General features: G+C 39.1%; 1 protein-coding gene across 3 annotated transcripts in view; it reads right to left on the bottom strand.

The window, feature by feature from the left end:
• PPARGC1A (PPARG coactivator 1 alpha) overlaps positions 1-19730 on the bottom strand; it is a 336419-nt gene that overhangs the window by 12783 nt on the left and 303906 nt on the right. For 2 of the 3 annotated variants that reach the window (XM_015862902.2, XM_015862903.2), the window contains exons 3-10: positions 15791-15985; positions 14719-14841; positions 13606-13810; positions 9545-9590; positions 9363-9436; positions 1492-2398; positions 810-914; positions 553-673 (exon numbers count right to left, since the gene is read on the bottom strand). In XM_015862902.2, coding sequence (XP_015718388.1) covers positions 553-673; positions 810-914; positions 1492-2398; positions 9363-9436; positions 9545-9590; positions 13606-13810; positions 14719-14841; positions 15791-15985 — 1776 coding nt within the window. The remainder of the gene's footprint in view (positions 1-552; positions 674-809; positions 915-1491; positions 2399-9362; positions 9437-9544; positions 9591-13605; positions 13811-14718; positions 14842-15790; positions 15986-19730) is intronic. The other variant, XM_015862904.2, reaches the window with a different exon arrangement.

Genomic DNA, 19730 nt, shown 5'->3' with positions numbered 1-19730 from the left:
TGGATGCCAGTTTCAAATTCTGTACTCTCTGTATAAATAATTACAGGTACTAGAAATAACCAGTGATCAGTATGTAAGCTGACTGGCCTCTTATATTACTTCTGCAAAGGAAGAGAAATACTGAAACTAGACTTGACTACCGGCATCTTGGTAGGTGACGTACAATACAAACTGTGGGTTCACTGTTAGATCACTGGAAGGAATAGATTTGGTCACTGTTAATTCTTTGCTGCCTTGGATGAAGCCTTTTCCTAGAAAACCTTTTTTTTTTTTTTTTTTCTCCCTCTGTTGACTGACATGGAGAGCTGCAATTTAAAGAAACTGAAAAACTGGAAAAAAACGTAGCACCATACAATGAAAACACAAACTGTTATAAAAACACATATTTGCCCCAAAACTCTAAATACAAAGAAATGCACATGAACGGATTTTTGCATTTTGCTTGTTCCATTACAAAGAAGAAACAGCATAGAATCTCAGTTCCAGTTTTAGAAATCTACCAAAAGAAACAGAAACCTATTTCAAAACAAAAGTTATTTTCACAGTGCTTACAATTGCTTTCTGCCTCTGTCTCTCCCTTTGTTTGGCCCTTTCAGATTCCCGTTTTTCATACTCTTTGCGGTATTCTTCCCTCTTCAGCCTTTCATGCTGATATTCCTCATAGCTGTCATATCTAGGAAACATAACTTAGTCATTAAATGAAGCACCTGCATTTGTTAATGTAGATTTAGTAATACAATTTCTGGAATGCTTTATTATCTCTTGAGAACCAGCTGAAAAGCAAACTAAATGCACACAAAATGCACTACCTGGGTCTGCGACTGTACGGTGATCTGGATCGCGATCTTGCACGTGAGGGAGAACTTCGGTGTGCTCGGTGTCTACAGTGGCTGGACTCATAACAGTGACAAGATCTGCAAGAAATAAAAAAAACAAAAAAACATTCACCTCTGTCATTCACTTTGAATCTACTGACATCATTTTCTCCTGAGTTACCTCTTACCTGACCTTACAATTTCTTCTAAGCTACCGGTGAAATTTTCCAGTGACAGTTTGCGATCTCCTAGTCAACTAAGGGGCCTCAAGTGATTTTGCCCCCCTCCTATAATGTTTCTTATTGAGGCTAACAGAGAGCAGAGAATCAGCCACTGTCAACTTCATCTGATAGGGACTGCAGCTAGATTGGCACTGGGCAGCTTGCAGATAATGGGAAAGGTTAGTTGTGTATATCTCTCCAATTGCTCTGCCTCTGACCTGACTGGCTCCACTCAGAAAGTGTAAACTTGGCAAATTTAAAGGATAATGGCAACGAGCGTTTCTGCAGCAATCCTGTAACCTTCAGAGCTAATCAGATCAGGGGCAATAAAAAACAGTTGCACTGGATCAAGCTATTTTCTAAAAATTATTTATTTCCTTGAAGTCGCTCTTGTGTTTTTGCTGTTTTCCTTCTTATTACCAACAATGCTGATATATGAAATTGCTGCACTGTACCTTGAAGAGGATCTACTACAGGGTGACCTTGATCTCGATCGGGAATATGGAGAACGGGAACAAGACCTGCGTTGAGGAAAGGACCTTGATCTAGAGCGTGTCCTTTGGGATCTTTGAGAAAATAAGGATTTGGGTGGAGATACTGAATCTCTGCATGGAGAGTTAAAAGAAGAGCAAGAAGGCGATACGTCAAATAATGAATAGGCTTGTGTCCCATCCCAAGGGTAGCATAGTTTATCACTTTCATCTTCACTGTCATCAAAGAGACCATCCATTGCTAGTCCTGAATTTATAAACATAGGTAGTTTGGAAAATTGTTCATTACTGTAATCACTGTCCCTTAGTTCACAGGTCTTATCTGCTTCTTCATCAAAAACAGCTTGGCTGGGGTGACCAAAATGCTTATTCAGTTCAGCCCGAATTTCCTGGTCTTGGAGCTGTTTTCTGTTATTACCTTGGGATCCCTGCTTACTTGTCTGTAAAGTCTCTTTATACTGGTCTTGTTCTAAAGAAGAACAAATCTGACACTGCCACCCAGGTGAAGAATCCTTAAATTCTAGTTGTCTGGAGTCCTGAAGTTCCTGGGATATTTTAATGTGTATTTCCGACTTTGAATTCACAGATTGACAGTAGTCGTGGTCACCAAACAGCCGCAAACTGGGCCGTTTTGTCTTTCTCTCCTCATGTCCACTGGACAGTGCTGTAGTCTTGCTAAGCTGTGCATACAGCTCAGTCTGTTCTGGACCCTTCTTGACTGGGTTGTTTCCTTGAGAACTGGAAGACTCACTATAACGGGGCTTTTTTGAAGGTGGTGCAATAGTCTTGCATGATGACTTCGGCTTAGGTGAAGTCCTGAAAGGATTATCCTGGTTGGCTTTATGAGGAGGGGTTGTAGGTGGAGTTAGGCCTGAAGGGGGAGAAAAAGGAGGAACAGAATGTTTTTAAGCAGACAGATTTTAGTGAAAATACACACATGCTTCTTTAAAATAGATAAAAAACCAAGACTCGTTCTATGTCAATTTAATTTAATTCAACTGGGAATTAAAGTATTTAGGGTTTGAGACACCAAAGTTCTGGTGACAACAATAGCAACAGTACTAATGCATTGCCATTAATCTTCAATGTCCTTTCTGTCCCTCCCCTTCTTTCATGATACCTGCCTCTCTGTAGACTCTGATAGAAAAGATCAAGAGATAAAAATCAAAAGACTTTTCTGATAAAAATCAAAAAGATTTTGATACAAAATGAAAAGTAAAGGACTGGCACTGTCAAACATCTAAGGAAATTAGCAGACAAAAACCTGAATAAAAGGAAGTCCAAGAAAAATAAATGAGTGCTACCAAAGCAACTTGTGCAGTACACAAAAGTTGAATGTAAGGAAGTACAGCAACTCTACAACTTGACTGCAAGGACTCTTTGTCTCCACAGTTCATTAACTTAGTAAACCATTGCTAATGTACGTATAATACATTCTTGTAAACATAACTAATACATTTTGCCTGAAATGTAGTTCTGCAACTGAAACCAAAGAGAACAATGAGGCCAGTAGAACTGTAATGAACCACTGCACCTAGCACCAAATATTAGTGAAAGGCATGAAATAAGAACTAGATATGAAACTGATAAGATTTCCAAGATTAACAGTAACACTAGATACCAGGATTTCTCATGTAACTATAATACATTACATCATTATGGTGAGATGGAAATGCAGGAAGGACTGTAGCCCATTCTAGTAAAACCTGCAATCCAAAGCAACAACCAAATGCCACCAAAGTCAGAGAAACTGAACAAAGATACTGTAAGTCTAGCAGCCCAAATGCAAATTTAAAACTGAAAGTTTTGTGCCAAGTCATCAACTGTTTCCTCTAATTTGTCCTCAATTTTCATTTCCTTCCCAGAAGTTCATCTATCAGCGTAGATTTAATATCTTATCTACCTCCTTACTAACAAATATTTCTGTTGACTAAACAAATTTCCAGCAAAATGATCAGACCTCTTCAGAATTCTTCAGTGATCATTTCTGGGTTGAAAATCTACAGTCACATTCAAGAAAGATTTGAGTTAAATAAGGATTGTTTTCTAAATTAAAAACAAAACAAAACAATTAAGAATTAGCACTTTCAGTCATGAAATAATACAGCCCCAGAGAAGATCTGGGATTACTGAATTTTCAGATGTATCTTTAAAGAAAGAACAAAGTTGGGCATTATTAATTCCAGCCTATCCATATAAAATTCAACCACTCCACAGTAAATGTCTCAAAAAGCTTCACACATGAAAACTTCAGTACAAGAAACCCAAGACATAATCTAATACTCAGAACAAAATATTGTTTCCATTCCTGTTTCTTTAAAGCTAGCCCTAGCAGAAAGCAAATCATACTCAAAACATAACAGTTTCCAGAAGCTCAATGAGGAGTCCAACAGTCTTAATGGGAGGGCAAGAAATAACAACAACAACAAAACCCTTCCAAAAGTACAGACTGAGCCAAATTTACTGGCACATCTTTTGCTGGCAAAACTGTGCTGGGGACATCCTAAGAAAGGACTTCCTCGTGGCATTTTGGCTCTTTTCCTGGTTTTCAGCAGAAGCAGGAAGCACACAAGCAAGTATAAACAGATACAAGTTGAAAAATGTTCATTTAACTTTTGAACAAACTTCCACTGGGGGATGAAGGGGGAGTAAAGTTTTGAATTGGTTCTTGTTTAAGTCAAGGCTACAGAATCTGCCTTCAGCACGTCCCATCACCAGTGCCCAAAATGTGAACTTTGAGAAAACAGTAAGGCTGCACACTTGCTCGTTGGTGTCACTTCTGCTCATCGTTACACTAATCACTGCTAAGCTTCACTTCAGGCCATGATCCTAAATCAAGTGTTACAGTATTCTATAACCTTTGCATTATTTCATACACACCAATTTCTCTGCAAAAGTGTACATTTTAGCGTTGACAGTACAAGGTATATTCTGTGCTCTCTTGAACTTAGCAGGTTTTGACAGATTTATGGAAGGACAGATGGCCATTACAGGCTGAAGGCTGACAAGAGGCAGTTCAGAGCATTGTTAACACACTTGCACAAACTCTCAGCAGTGCAGCACTGTGCAGAATGTAATTCAGACTATAGCTTTTTTATTGCTGCCTATTTTCTTTTGTCAAAAGAGCCTGCTGTGCACAGCAACAAATGGCTGCCATTACCCGGAATGTAATGGGTGTCAGACAAATCACGTAACACAAACAATCAAGAGTATGTAGGTCATATTTCAACAGAGCACAACCTTAGCAATATTTATGATTACTGCATTGAAATGTGCTCTATAATAAACAAGTACCTCTACATCAGTCACACTTACGTACTTCTGCACAGCAAATCTGTTAGAAGTGGTACATACTCTCCAATCACCCCCCTTACACAGTCTTTTTTCTTTTTAAAGTAAAAGGCAAGTATTTTTTCATGACATGCTATAAAACCATTTTCTTTGTAGGGACTTTTGTTTAATTGAATAGCTTCAGTAAATGGTACGTTTGCACTTTGCCTTACTCTGTCTGGATAGTGTGAACTCACTCATCTTGCGCTCAAAAATAGCGCCTATCAATTTGTGAATACTGCTGCCAGCCCAGCCCTGTCTTCTCTGTGTTGGTGCAACAAAAGGTGTTCCCATGTATGCGGGCCCCACTACCTCCCTGAGTGACTTCTTTCAATAAAGTCTCTGGGAGAGTGCAAGTACTTCTGATGCATACCAAAAGTGCACTAAAAAACAGCCACCTTATTCAACTCATTTAGCTCAGTTAAGTCGATAATCAGAAATTGGGGAATTGCGTTTGCATAGAAAGTGACATCTTGACTTTTTAGGACTCATTTGCAATGAGGTTTTAACCAGACACCAAACTTCCTAAAATTCGACTGTAACTGTAGGCATTTAAACACTTGATGATGTTTGTTGGTGGGGGGAATTAGTACTTTTTGGTGAACACAGCTGTGCAACCTTCCTATATGTGCACTGGGCTTTTGAGAGGCATGGAAATGATTTCTTTCATACTTTTAAGTCTAAAAATGGATTGTCAAGGGAAACAGTATTAAAGGCCACTAAAAACACTGAACACATGGTAACACCTCGATTCGGTTAAAAAAAAATAAAAAATCAGAGGAGTTTTTGTGTGGCATAAGATTGCAGAAGTCAGGAAAATATAATAAAATTAAATAGCCATCATATAATAAAAAACTACATGCTTGCTTAGTATTCAGTTTAATCTTGTTGTCAGTGCTGCAGAGAATAAATACAGACTCCTGAAAATGTCTAATAATTCACTAGATCTTATTCCCCCAGACAACTCTCTGCATCTCTCATTTAATCAGAAATCATTCTGAGGTCAAACAAGTGCTTATACGATAGATCTGAAGTATTTGTTCTGACAACTAAGAGGTAACTCAGATCTAGAGGTGGGCAAATAGCAGAGTTTAAGTATCCTCAAGGATGCTCATGAATTCCAAATCACTATCCAAGCTGATCATGTTCATATTGTCTTTTCCGCCATCTTTTTGAAGAGACCAAATTTTGCACCCAAGAGAGACTGGAGTTTTATATTCAGGTAAATTACAAGGATCTTAGCGAGAGACTTTTCACTCAGTCACCTGTTGAAGACAGGAAGGTGGAAATAGCCTTTCAGTTATTGATTGCTGCCTGAATAGTAGTAAAATCTTAAGCATTTAAACATGCTTAATGCATTTATATGATGTCTTTGGGTACTTAGGAATGAAGGCTTAAAAAGGTATTGAGAGAACTAAGAGTGCAAAAAGCCATGCCATTTAGCTTCAGGGAGGAGCCCTCAGTCCTCAAGAGAAACACTGTCAGTTCTGGAGGTGAGTTGTCCTCCTGTGTCTGTAAGTATCTCTTCAACCTGACATGTTCCAAAGAGAAAAAAGTCCTCCAGTAACACAAAAACCTCCCATGTCCCTGGAAGATAACAGAGATGTTCCAGCCCATGGCTTCTTAGCAGAGTACTGCTAGCTGCAGAAAAAAGAATGAAGGCCCTTACTCAGAATAAGACTCACCTTATGCAGAAATTTTATCCACTACTTAATCATCATCTCCTAGTCATGACATTCTGATACATTTTCTGCAAAATAGCACTGGAAAGTTGCTAGGTGTTGTGATTTTAAATAGACTTATTTTGTTTCTCACACGACATTAAAAGGGCACTCACTTTAAAAGATATTTGTTCTTTATAATTTGGCAAATATTTGACAAATGTTTTGACAGTTTTAGGGAGGACATAGTTACACTCAAGTACTCACAAATCCATTCTAAAGCAAGTTTGAGCACTGGCAAGGGATTGGATTCAGCCTGACTTTAGATATGTGAATCCAAAGTGTATATATGTGACAAAGACTGATGGCTAGTGCAGGAAATGCACTTATTTATTTTTCTACTCTTTAGTTAATTCATCAGTGAGGGAACCAGTGCTACTTTCAGTAGAGAAAACAAGGAAGCTGCTATTTATATTAAAATATTTTGTGTTTCAATAGTGCAAGCAGCACTACTAATGGTCTTTTTAATTCATCAGTAAGATCAAGGCAACTCTTTTGTACATTACAGTACACAGTGCAAGTTACCCTGTATAAGGACAATGAACAAAGTGGCTACCTGGATATAATTTGGAGTTGCTAGGATCTCACCAAAGAACTCCAAGACATTATTAACTACTACTGCCACTATTTTATTCTTTTGTTGTTGTTGTTTTTACTGTAATGGGTCCCAGTTTTTCCTCAACTTACTCACATACTCTTTAAGCTCTTCAGTACTAGAGGTTGTTTTTGTTATGTCTACTTCTAGCACAAGTAAAGTCATGACAAAAAACACTACTGCAATCCAAATAAATGACTTGAAGAGGAATTCGCACACAACCACTCATCTTTTTATAGATTTATATACACATACAAATATAAAATCTATGTATATGTGAAGGCAGAGATTAATACTGCTGTTGAGTGATGAAAGGCAATTTCCTGAAACCTTCTCACCAGGTATTTTGAAGAACAGAGCAAAAGCAACATGAAGTACAACAGCTACCATCAACTACATTGCTTGTAAACACTGCCCAAAATCCCTGGTCACGTGTGCTCCAACAATTCCTGTTCTTGATTATCATCAGTTAATTTTCTAGCTAGATTTATTTCCAGGGGGTATAATTTCATATTTTCATAGGATAATGTTTCACAGCCTCTGATGCATCTTTTATTTTGCTACATTTCCCGGTTATATTATCTAAAACAAGAAAGTTGTTTTATTGTCTCCTCTATGCACAGCAGACACATGGCAATGAATTCACTAACACTCGGCCCATTCCCATTGCCGTTCTTGAGATAAAACTAGAGGACTGTCAAGAGGTTAGATTAGCTTCCAGGTTCTCTCCAGCCAGCTGATGTGAAGAGCATGCTGCTGTATTTCTGACTGGAAGAAGGTACTGCTGCCTGAACAACTCTGCTATCGTCACCTCATCTGCCCCTTCCAGCTGGTAGCACTAAGCACTGACTCACCAGTGTGCCTCCAAACATGCACTTTCATGCAGATTTGCTCTCCAGTAATTACAAAAAAAGACTTCTTCATGCTTCAGGCTTGTTGGCACTGAATGGGATTATCCTGCCGCATGCTGTGAATTTTGCCATGTCTGTATTGATTTTGCAAAAGGAAGGTGTGTTGCAAGGATGTTGCATTTTGTCACTAGAGGAATGATTAAGGCTGCAGATTTTCAGGACACATCAGGGGAAAGCATGCATGTTTTAATGCTGAATTAATGAAGTTTCTGGAAAAATGACATGATGGTTGTAGGGCAGTGAAAGCAACCGCCCAAGGTACATACATAAACTGAGAGCTCGGGCCTCCACTTGTGTAAAGCTGCCACAGAACCGAGGGAGGGGCCCTCAAAATGCCATCAGTAGTGTAAGACCTATTCTGCTATATCCCCCCCCAAAGTGATAGATATTATATACATGCCCCTGTGAGAAACACATGCTGAGTACTTATTTTTCAGTATCACATAACTGAGAAAGAAAACATTCTTGGCAGTATCTCAGGTGAAGCTCAGCATGTGCTCTTGTGCTCAGTTCTGGACACCTCAGGAAAACAGAGGCAAAAGAGAGGTTGGAGGAAAGCAATAAAACAGATTTGAGATCTGAAGAAATTTTGTGGAAAGAGCAGATGAATTAAATGAGTGCAATGGGTGATGCATCAACTGAAGCTGCACGTGACAAAAAAAAATCTACACATCTTCAAAAGGTACAAACACTGGGGGCCAGACAGGAGGAGGAGGACAAAAGAGAGGTGATGTGAAGTGTGCTAATGGGAGAAATAAAGAGAAAGTAAGAACATAAAATGAATATCAATTTTAAAAAATTACCTTTAAGCTATGGAACACTTTTTCAGTGGCAGAGGAGAAAGCTGTTATTTGTGACATATTAATCTAGAATTGACAAAGCACTGAAACATGCAGTCACGTACGGCCCTAGACTGGCCTGGAGACAGACTGGATGACATAACTTTTCCATCTGTAACATCGATTACACTCTGCTGTGGGGATGTCTTTGAAAGATGGTGCTCAGCAGTACACAAATCTATGGGGAAATGGGGAAGTATAACAGATAAATGGTTTCATTCATATTTTTTCCAGAAATTATGCGCTCTTGTGTAGGTTTGGAGCAATATTTTCAAACACATTCCCTCTCACGTAACTGGATAAAAAGTCAGAGCAAGCCACTCTCAAATTAATCTCCTGGAGACCTCTATAAGATCTCAGAGTATGTGCTATATATTGAAATGAACAAACACACACCAAACCGTGCTTACAAGAAGAGCTAACTCTACCCATTTCTCACCTGCAGTTCCAGAGAGTTCCACACTTAAGGTTTGTTCAATAGTCTTGTTCTCAAATGGGGAACCCTTGGGATCACTGGAAGACAGGGCACATTTATAAAAACAAGCTGAAATGGAGTTGCTGTAGCCAAAATGTATTAGATCCCCCTCCCTTTTATAAATGTTTGCACTTTTTACTACTTACTTTGGAGACTCAGGCGTCAACGGAAGTGATAAACTCGTTGGTTTGGCTAAAGGGAAAAAAGAAAACGGTTATGGAATATATAAGCACTCAATAACATACCAAAAAGTTGTCTTTCATTTTGGTGATGGAAGCCCCTATTAGTAAGTTAAGGCAGGGTTCTGATCATTTAGTAGCCATTTCTGTATACTTTGGATAAATAAGGAGACTCATCCTGATTCCTTAGCACTGGTACAAAAAGGGCATCTAAATTTCAACAATGATTTACATCAGTTTCTGTACCTCTGAAATACAGCACACAGCCCAAATACTAAGAACCTTTCAGAAGAAGAGTGGTACACGTTAAAAATCAATGAAGAAATCTACAGGATACACCATGAAAATGTTATTTTCTCCTAGATTTAATTTAGAATACACTCTACATTTTATTTGGAAACAAGAGCAGCAGAATAACTACAAACTAACAGAACGTTATGAATATTCAGTTAATTTTACTTCTACAGTATACAATTTTATATGTAGCACTGAGAATAGGTTGTTTTTATGAGGCCAGAGTCCAACTCGCTACAGTCCAAATTTCTGCAAATTATCCCGCAAACTACGACAAGCCAAGGATTCAGTCACAGATGGTTAAAAATGGGGCTGACGCTCTCAGCACTACAATCCCAACATACACAAAAAAACAAAGCTTTAGCTATAAAAATACAAGACTTTGTAGCTTTTATTCATGCAAGCTTGTATTTTCCCGAAGCAAGCCAAGAACTAGGATACTGCAGTACAACTAAGATTCTTCTAATTGCCAGAAAAATGTTTAAAATGAAAAATAATATTACTTGCAAATTTTACTTTTCAGAAGTTAGATTGATGCTTAAATGCGGAGAGCATTGTACCAGGAAAAACAGCAGGGGATCTCTTCTGCAAATTAATTACTTAAGACAAAATGTTCCCCTTGAACACTTCTGCACTGCAGATCTTTTGTCCAGAGTGTCACTACTGCGTATTTCGTATTCATTCCAGGCTTGGAGCTCCCATCGACATTAAAGGATTTTATATGCAAATTGATTACTTTTATAAACTCTAGAGCATTCCTGGAGTAATATTACATTTTTAAAAATTAACTCAATTCTCAAGAGCCGCATATTGTTCCTCCTCCTCCCCATCTGAAAGTTAGAAATGGAAACTCAGGTGTTCACCTTAGGTTCACCTTCCTCAGAATTCACTGCCAAAGTGAGGAAATGCACCAAAACGGGTTATGTGTCTGATCCAGCACTGCCAGTGATTTGTGCATAAAAAAGGTTTCCATAAGACCAACTGTAAGATGACACAACTTTGCAGGTACTTTATGTACACCCAGGATACTGTTTGTGACTGTTGCCAGTGGCTACCTAGAGGTAAAACTGGCTAAAAAGAACAGACCTTACAGAAAGGCTCAGGAAGAAAGTCTGTACAAACAAGTGCTCCTACTGTGTTTCAGAGAACAAAAACCACATACACCTACCCAGCTTGGGCTTTCTACAAAAGCTGAATGTGTAAGAGTTATTAAAGCTTCTAAAAAGTCTCCTTCTAGCTCTCACATTGAGAAGCAGATCCGAGTATACAGACATATAAAATCTGAAACACTGAGACACACCACCCAGGCATCATCTCACATTCCTCAGTATTCACGTAGGCAGATAATATTTAGCCCTCTCACTGAGAAATTCATATACCAAAATACCATTCAGTTTTCTTACTGCTAGGCATGGGCTTGACCAAACAGGATTCCTGTAAACTATTCCATCCTCATTTACAGCCACTGACATTTTAACTGTTTAGCCAGTATTATTTTCCACGGTGCTTGTTTATTTGATTTTTAAGGTCTATCATAGTGTGTTTTATTTGTATTTAAAGGAGTTCACATGAAGTTGCTTGTTTCTGTAAACTAAAAACATTCAGGTTCAAAATAACTAAATTTCCTCATGGGCAAATTTCAATGTAAAACCACAGATAATCTTTGGCATGAACGGGTTTGTGGACATTCCCGTGGGTTTGCAATATGTTTGCAGCAATAACCCTAAAGGAAAATATTGTTTCGCTTCTCTTTTGTGAGCTTTCCCTAACTTTGAAAGAATATTACCAGGCCCTGATTATCTTTTAAAACAGAAGGAGACAATATTTTTAGTTTTGATTAAATATATAAAGAAATGACCGTACGTCCGTGAATAACAGTCAGATCTGCAAGGTCAGTTCTGCACAAAGAGACTGTCCAAGCTGAAAGCATTATATATTCTTCTATTTGTATTATATGCACATTCATTGACATTGACGTCATATATTAGTGTGTGAGACAAATTTGATGAAAAAGCATGTCAGAAGTCTGTAAACAAAACGGCAGGAATTAAAAAAAGAGAATAATTTCACTCTGCCTTCAACTTCACCTGCAATACCACAGAAGACACAGTCATCTGTTTACCAATGGTGAGTTGGTTGCATGTCCTTTTAGGACTTTCCTAACTCCTCCTTTCACACTGTTGTCACAACCCACTTTGTTTTGTTTCTTTGCGTGAAATCTGCACAGTTTGGGGAAAAAATGCAGCGAGATTTTATAATCAGTATTTACGTACATGCACACATACACCCATGTATAACATACATGTGCGTATAAGATATCTTACATGTGATATGCTTTATTGCACCCAGCAGTGTTAATAAAGCCCCAGCTAGTGTCTGGCAGGCCTATGCCTGGTTCCACAACCCTCGCAGTACAAGACCCAGGTTTGAGATGAATGCTTCAATCAGGATTTTGCTCTGAAGCAGACTGCTGAGACCAGCCAGAAGGAGTGGCAGTTGATATTCAAGAAGCTCTAGGGGCAGCTGGATTTCTTTCTTACGAGAAAAACTGTTCAGAGAATTTGAAACCACAATGGAGAAAACTATACTACAGATGTCAGAACACACTGCTGTGAGCAGGGCATTTAATGATGGGGAGGAAAGATTATTTTGTTAAGTTTGCTTATACCTCCTAACGAAGAGTGGAAGAATAGATTTGATGGAGGCTGAAAAAGCAGGGGGAGGGAGTGAGAAGAGCAGGAAAAAATACATATGCAGTTCTGAATTCCCACTTTAAAAACTCCAAGGCAACACATAGTGGGTTATATGCTGATCTCTGTTGCAGCTGGATGACTTCCATTGGCTTCAGAGGAGTCATTCAGGATTTGCACTGATGTTACTGAGATAGGTATCTGGCCTTCTTGATTCCAAGCAAGTATATCCATAGATGTATTTTAAAGTAAGAGTAACTTTAAATAAGCTCCCTTTGGGCTCATAAGCTTTTACAGGTCTTCTTTATCTTGGGAAAACAGTCAGGGGAGGAGGGGAAGAGAAAGCAGAAGAGTCTCTAAGTTCTTGCTTCTCTGCCATCGAAGCTGCTTATAATATAGCCCAGTTCTTTATGCATTGGAGGGTACTAAAAGTCAACAGAAGTGTTTAGTTTTGGCCATAAAGAATCTAAAGAGAGAGAAAGATCAGGATGGTAGCTAAACTTCCAACTATTTACAAAATAAAATTACAAACCAGCATTCCAGCTTTAACAGGAATGACACATTTATTGCTTATTCTGTAGCAGTGAGAGTGCTATTTATTGTCTCTTAAGGACGAAGTGGCAGGTTAACAATGCCTTTGGTTTTACACTGGCAAAAAGAAAGAAGCTCACTAATGAACCAGCCTGCCCAGCTTGTTTAGGGGTATAATGATTTCTTAGTGGTACAGTGCTCTGTGAATAAATATCTCCAGCTCGCTTGATATACTGACATGTAGCATTTCTTAAACTTTTTTTCTTTTTTTTTTTTTTTTTTCCTGAGGTTCCTTTTCTAAGATTGGAGGCAACAGAGACAGGATTAAAACTTCAAAAGTTAAACCTACCTAATTTCAACTTCATTATACTGTTTTAAAACTCTCTATACAGAAGAAAGAAACTCTGGGTTTACGATAATAACCCAAGGAACAAAAGAGGTATGAGGGTATTCACAAGCTTTGTATCTCAGCTTCCCTCCAAAACCAACGGTGTTCAGTGCTCCCACACCTACCTTGCAGATGATTTGTCTGAGACTGCAGATGGGGCTTCCTTTTGGAGGTGCATTTCTCTTTGCTGCTGTTCCTGTTCTCTGCTGGTTTGGTCTGAGGAGGGTCATCATTCGTAGTCAGATATTTGAGAAGTTCAGAGCAGGGACGTCTTTGTGGCTTTTGTTGTTGACAAATGCTCTTCGCTTTATTGCTCCACGAATTCTCAGTCTTAAAAACGGGGCATTAAAAAAAAAGACAAAAGAAAAAAGAGGGAAAAAAAGCTAAAATTAGTGAACTGAACCTTATCAGAATGGATATAGGTTTTCTAAAGAGATGAGATTTTCAATGAAGTGTTCAGTCTAAGTGTACTAGATCTATGAGCTGTGAATAATTGTTTGCAGAACAAGGAAAGAAAATTACATTGAAATTCCTAAATGACATTTATGCAGCTTTTTATTTCATTTCTCCAACATTTCAATGTTCCTACTCAGCAACATGTAACTAACAAGACCCTACAGCGCCTTTACTGTGAACAAAAAAATAAGCTGGTTTAAACCTTAATTTGCTGCTGATTGCTTGAGCCCAGTACTCACAACTCTCTTAAGTACCCCTAAATGCTCCGTTTTCAGTTACAGTGAATGGCAAGACAAACATTGTTTAATACTGCCTGCTAACAGAATTATGTCAGAGACGCCATTCTTTCCAATTAATGGCTGATATACATCTTTTGCCAAGAATCCAGTGCAATTTTTCTTAGCCCAGACAGCTGGTAAAATGGCAGTCTTGCATCCTGGAGTCACTCATAAACAACACCAGCCCATCAGAAAATTTTATCGCACCCCCTACTACTCTGTGTATCAATAAAGTAGGCAAAAGCAACAGACGGTGGGTCTACAGCTGAACTCTGCCAAGAGAAAAAGCAAAAATGAAATATTCAGAGCATAAAGGAGCTCAGGTGATTTTCTGGAACCCAGTCTATAATCTGTTCACGTTTGTTGAAGCAGTTGCCAGATAGTAGGCAGATTAATACCACACATATAGATCTACTACTTACCTGATTGCTGAAAGCATAAAAGACATGTTACATTTTTTCTTTCTTCCCCCTCCCCGCCTTATTACAAAGATTAAGTTCCTACCTTAACAACCACAGGGCTTGTTCTGATCCTGTGATTTGTGTTTGCATGGTTTTGTGTGCTGAGACCACTGCATTCATTGTAATTTAGCTGAGTGTTGGCTGGAGCCAGCAAGAGCTTCTTGAGCTACAAACACATAGGGAAAAGGGGGTGGAAGGAAAAGAGTAAAGTTATGCATCTTTATGGATTAAAATTACTTGCCTACATTTTTTGCATTGTTGCTTGAAACTAGCTACAGCAATTTCAGCAAGCAAAGTGCATTAAAACAGAAGGAAGGGCTCAATATTCCCCAGAGCAAACAGATTTCATTTTCTTCTGAGGCTTGGCAACAAACTTCTGTTCCATTTACTGCAGTATACTGCAGGGCAAGCAGAAATGGCAGGGGCCTTGGATTTCTGAATCCAAGGCAAAGCAAAATTCTCAGTGATCTGTTCAACAGAACAAGTCTCTGATCTAAACAGAGAAGTTAACTTGAACAGAATAATGGATGCTTGTATCTGACTCTGCCATTGCAGAAGTCAGGGATAAAGGACTTTCACCAGAAATAGAATCCTGTCTCAAACTCTCTTTACAGAACAAAATGCATGTAAGGTTTCACTCACATCCTCACCCAAGATTCAGATTTGCCCTGATTAGCACTAAGTTGGTGCCTACTTGTCAAATGAGCGTTAAAGACACAAAATTAGCCCTGCAGCGTGCCAGACTCAATGGGCATTTCTTTACAGATCACCAAAGTAATGTCTAAAGATACATAGTAAAGAGCCTCAAGAAATGTAATATGTATTAAAAAAATATTATCCTGACTTATCTGAACAGAATCATAAGCAAAAGTGTCAGTCATTAGCACAAGAAACTCAAAAATAATCTCTTCAATCTACTTTTTAGTAGATTCCCTTATTAGTCATCCTATGAATGTTTGGTGTGTTTTCTTCTCTACTTGCATTTCAGTTCTTTACTTGATTTTCCTTTTCTGTGTAAGTGGAAAGTCCAGACCTTACTGTGACTACATCATACCCATGCAGTGGGCAGCCAGAGGCACATCCAATTCCTGTTAAACAGTAGGAAGAGTTCTTACTAGAGACGGCTCTTCTGCCTCCTGGGGCGGAGGGGTGCCATCGGGCATCGGGGAAGGGCTGGCGTCATGTTCATTGGTCACATCTCCATCTGTCAGTGCATCAAATGAAGGCAATCCATCCTCATCCACAGGGATGCTGTCCAGTGTCTCAGTGAGAACCGCTAGCAAGTTTGCCTCATTCTCTTCATCTATTTTCTGTGTGAGGAGACAAAAAAGAGTGGAACCAGGTGAGAAGACAAAAGGAATGAAACAGTGACTCTTTATATGAAAAAGCAGTCAAAACATTATTAAATATTGCCTTGAAACCGTAACCTGCAACAGTGTCTCAGGAGATGCAATTAAGTGCAAGAAAATTATCCAGCTCTGCATTTAAGAGAAATCTCTTTGCATTTGCAGTGTATCGCTCTGCTTTACTTTTCCTCCGCAATTCTCTCAATGCAGCATTAACACCAACAGATAATCAGGCAGGGATTGCATTACAGGATGTGCCGAGGCTGCTGGCACCTAACGATGGTGTCAGCCCAGGCTGTCTCTTTCTTTCTCCTTTGAACACTGAACAACAGTTAATTGACCTGACAAAATTACAAGAATCACAGAATAAGACAGCTAATCAGAAGGCCAAAATGAATTAACAGAGAAATCCAGCAAACCTTGTTCATGTATACAGCCCAGCGTGAGAGAGACAAGATCTCTCCTCCTTACTTCTGGAAACACTTGCTCCAAAAACAAGGGAAAAACTTCTAACTGCTGAGCATTTTGGCATTACACTACCAAGCAAGACTCACTCACATTCTAACGGGCAGATTCTGGGTTTCTTTTAAATGAATATATTAAGCAGTTGCCTTTCAAGTTCTCTTTTTGAATTACGTAGTTTGAGTGCTCAATGCAGCTATTGTATGCATTTATCTAATTCCAACTGCAATTATAAAAAGTAGATTAATCCCTAATCAGATGCGGCTGTAATGTTAAATTATATTAGATATCTTATTTCAGAAACAAGACTTCTTTTTGTCAAATTGAGTAAATTTAAATACTTCCCAATTTTTTTAATGAAATATAGTCCCAGCTGTGTATTAAGGTAAAGATTTTTTTGGAGTACTAATTGTTCTGAGGAATAGAATTGTGTAAAAATCATTATATTTATTCTTCAAAAAGAGTGGAAATTGATCTTGACAGATCAATTATCTGGGACTTTTAGGCTGATCCTCGCGCTATTAAAATGAACAAAAAGCCTTTCCCTGATTCCAGAGATCTGAACCAAATACAGGGCGATCAGTTTGGAGCTTTTCCACACACTTCACAGTGGCTCATCGTGCCCTGGGTTCACACTACAAAGAGATTTCAGCGAAGTTCAGATCACACATTTGAGAAGTGAACTAGCAAGGCATATATGAGACAAATAAAAGCTCGCCCTTTTGTAAAAAGTAGTGCTAGAAAAGTCAACATCAAAACACTGCCAGTAACACCTCAGAACAGAGGAAAAAAACATCAGGTGAATCTGAGCGTCCCCTCACTATGACTTTCTCTGCAACACAGCATCCACCAGACTCCAAGGAGAGATGAGCATCAACTGCACAGACAATTCCTCCTGTCAGGCTCTTCTGCCAAATCACACCTTGCGGGCTCCTGCAGACAAACTCTGTGTTCTCGTTAGAAAGCCGTGGCAGAGCACAGACTGCTCTGGTGCTTACAGCATTGTCCCCAGAAACAAATAAACACTCATGCACAGCTAATGCTGTGAGAAGCATTTACTTGCATTTACTTAAAAGGCCAAAAGGGGCCTGACCACTGAGAAAAAGAGCCTAAGTCTATGCATCTAGTAATTTCTACCACACCAAGCAGATATATGCATAGTGCCGTGACAACTCCATTGCTAGAGTAGAGGGTATGGAAATATCCAGAAGGAAGCCACTTCGTGAATAAAAACTTGCTCCAAATCCATCTCTTCACAGTCACTTTTTGAGAAGGAAAGAGAAACACCAACAGTATCACTTTCAGAAAAGTGTAAAAAGAGGTTATCTGGCAAAAAAAGCACTTTGCAGTGTAATTAACTGTAACAGTGTGGTTTTCAGGCTTCTCCAGGCAGGGTGCAAGCTCTTCTGCTGCTGCCCCGTGGCACTTTGGGGGGTTCTGGCTGCCCCTGCAGCAGAAATGTCTCCAGCGAGGCCAGCCGGAAGGGTGCTCCCTGCCCCTCTGCTGAGCGCTTCAACACACAGAGCCAACAGCAGAGCTCCACGTACTGCTATTTCTAACTGGGAATGCCGTCTTCAATAATAGCATGCCAGAAGAAACCCTGATATTTGCTGTTAGCTGCTTAGCTCTCATGCTTTAAACAGACATTCAAGTGCACTGACATTCAAGAACAGAAAGTTGAGTGGACACTGGTCCTCATCACAGCAATTTCAATTAGTTTTGTACAAGTTTCAACATTCAAACACCCCAGAGAAAGCAAAGGATGTGACAAAGAGGACTCTGTTAAACAATTAATGTCAGTTTCCATTATTGCTTCAGTCCCAATTTACAGAGCAAATAAATCAAAGTCACCACAGATGAAGCACACTAGCTGGCTAACACATGTCTATTCACAAATGACATGGCAGCAGGAACACATTAGTCAGGAAAATGACATTGCAAGATAACCTTTTAAAGGTTTAACTATGCTATTGCTCCTAATTGTCCTAAATTACTGTTTATAAAGAAATACATTTATTAGGTGCAGCAGAAATGGGGCTGAGGGGAGATGCAGATTGGGATGGTCGGGTACATCACTGTCTGAGTAATAATCACTGAAGCAGCAACTTTCTGCTCTGCTCTCACAGTCTGAGTCTTGGTGTTGACAGCACTGGGGAGAAGCAATACCGTGGCCAAATGCAGGATATTTCACAGTTTCAGCACTGTCATCTATGAAGTCCATATTCCAAACTGCCATCCAACTTGCTCACCAAACATCCAACTCAAGTAGGGTAAGAAATTATTTGCTAAATCTAAAGAAGCAAGCTGTTAAGTAGATAGGCCTCCTAAAGGAGCTACAGCATGTAACGAAATGGGGTGGAGGACAATATCAAAAGTAAAACCATATGGCAAATATTTCTCAATGACTGCATCTTACAAAGTAATGGAACTTTTTAATGTGGAAGCAGTCATGCATCACTTCTCAGCTATGTGAACTTCTTAAAGCTCTTGGTTGTTAGTTTAACATAAAGATATAGGGGACATAGGGTTTTTCTGATCCCTGTACATTTCCACTTGGCTGAATCAGGCAAGGAACTTGCACTAAATGCATGTGCTTGAGCAAGAGTTTCTAGCACATCTGGAATAGGTACATTCTGAAGAAAAGTAAGACCGGGCATTGATGTACCAGAGGACACAACAGGGAAAGCTGCCTAACATAGTAAACTGCCAGAACACTAGAACACCAGCTGATCCTCAAAGATGAGCGATCAAGGCACCTAAATACCACAGAAAATTTCTAACTGTGCTTCTCTGTATTTTCACGTTTTGCTCTTATGCTTTAGAATTTCTACAGCACTAAAAATAATTGTCTGAAAACACTTTATTAGATGTGCAACAATCTTATTCTAATTGGTTTCTGCCTTCAGTAAAATGTCTCCAGAGATAGCGTCTCTTTGCCCAATGAGAAGATCATAGAAATGAAGCAATAAAATACCCACACAAAGGTATTTAAATCCTCTACCCCTGATAATTCTATCTCCTTTGCTTATTTTTCCCATTGACGGAGCTGGCTTCACCTGGTGGTTAATGATTCATGCCTGCAATACCAGTTGTTGGCATGTGGAAAAGCATAGCATTGAGACTCAGACACCTCATCTTTCAGAGACATCTCCGTGGGAAACATCTATTGAGCAATGCTGAAATTTTTCATTAGATTTTTTTTTTTTGCCTTAAAAAAGTCCTGCAAAATTTCAGAGCATCCATCCTT

Source organism: Coturnix japonica, chromosome 4, assembly GCF_001577835.2.
Source record: "Coturnix japonica isolate 7356 chromosome 4, Coturnix japonica 2.1, whole genome shotgun sequence".
Taxonomy (NCBI): Eukaryota; Metazoa; Chordata; class Aves; order Galliformes; family Phasianidae; genus Coturnix; species Coturnix japonica.
Note: the sequence above shows the minus strand (reverse complement) of the source record. Positions and strands in the feature narration are given on the sequence as shown.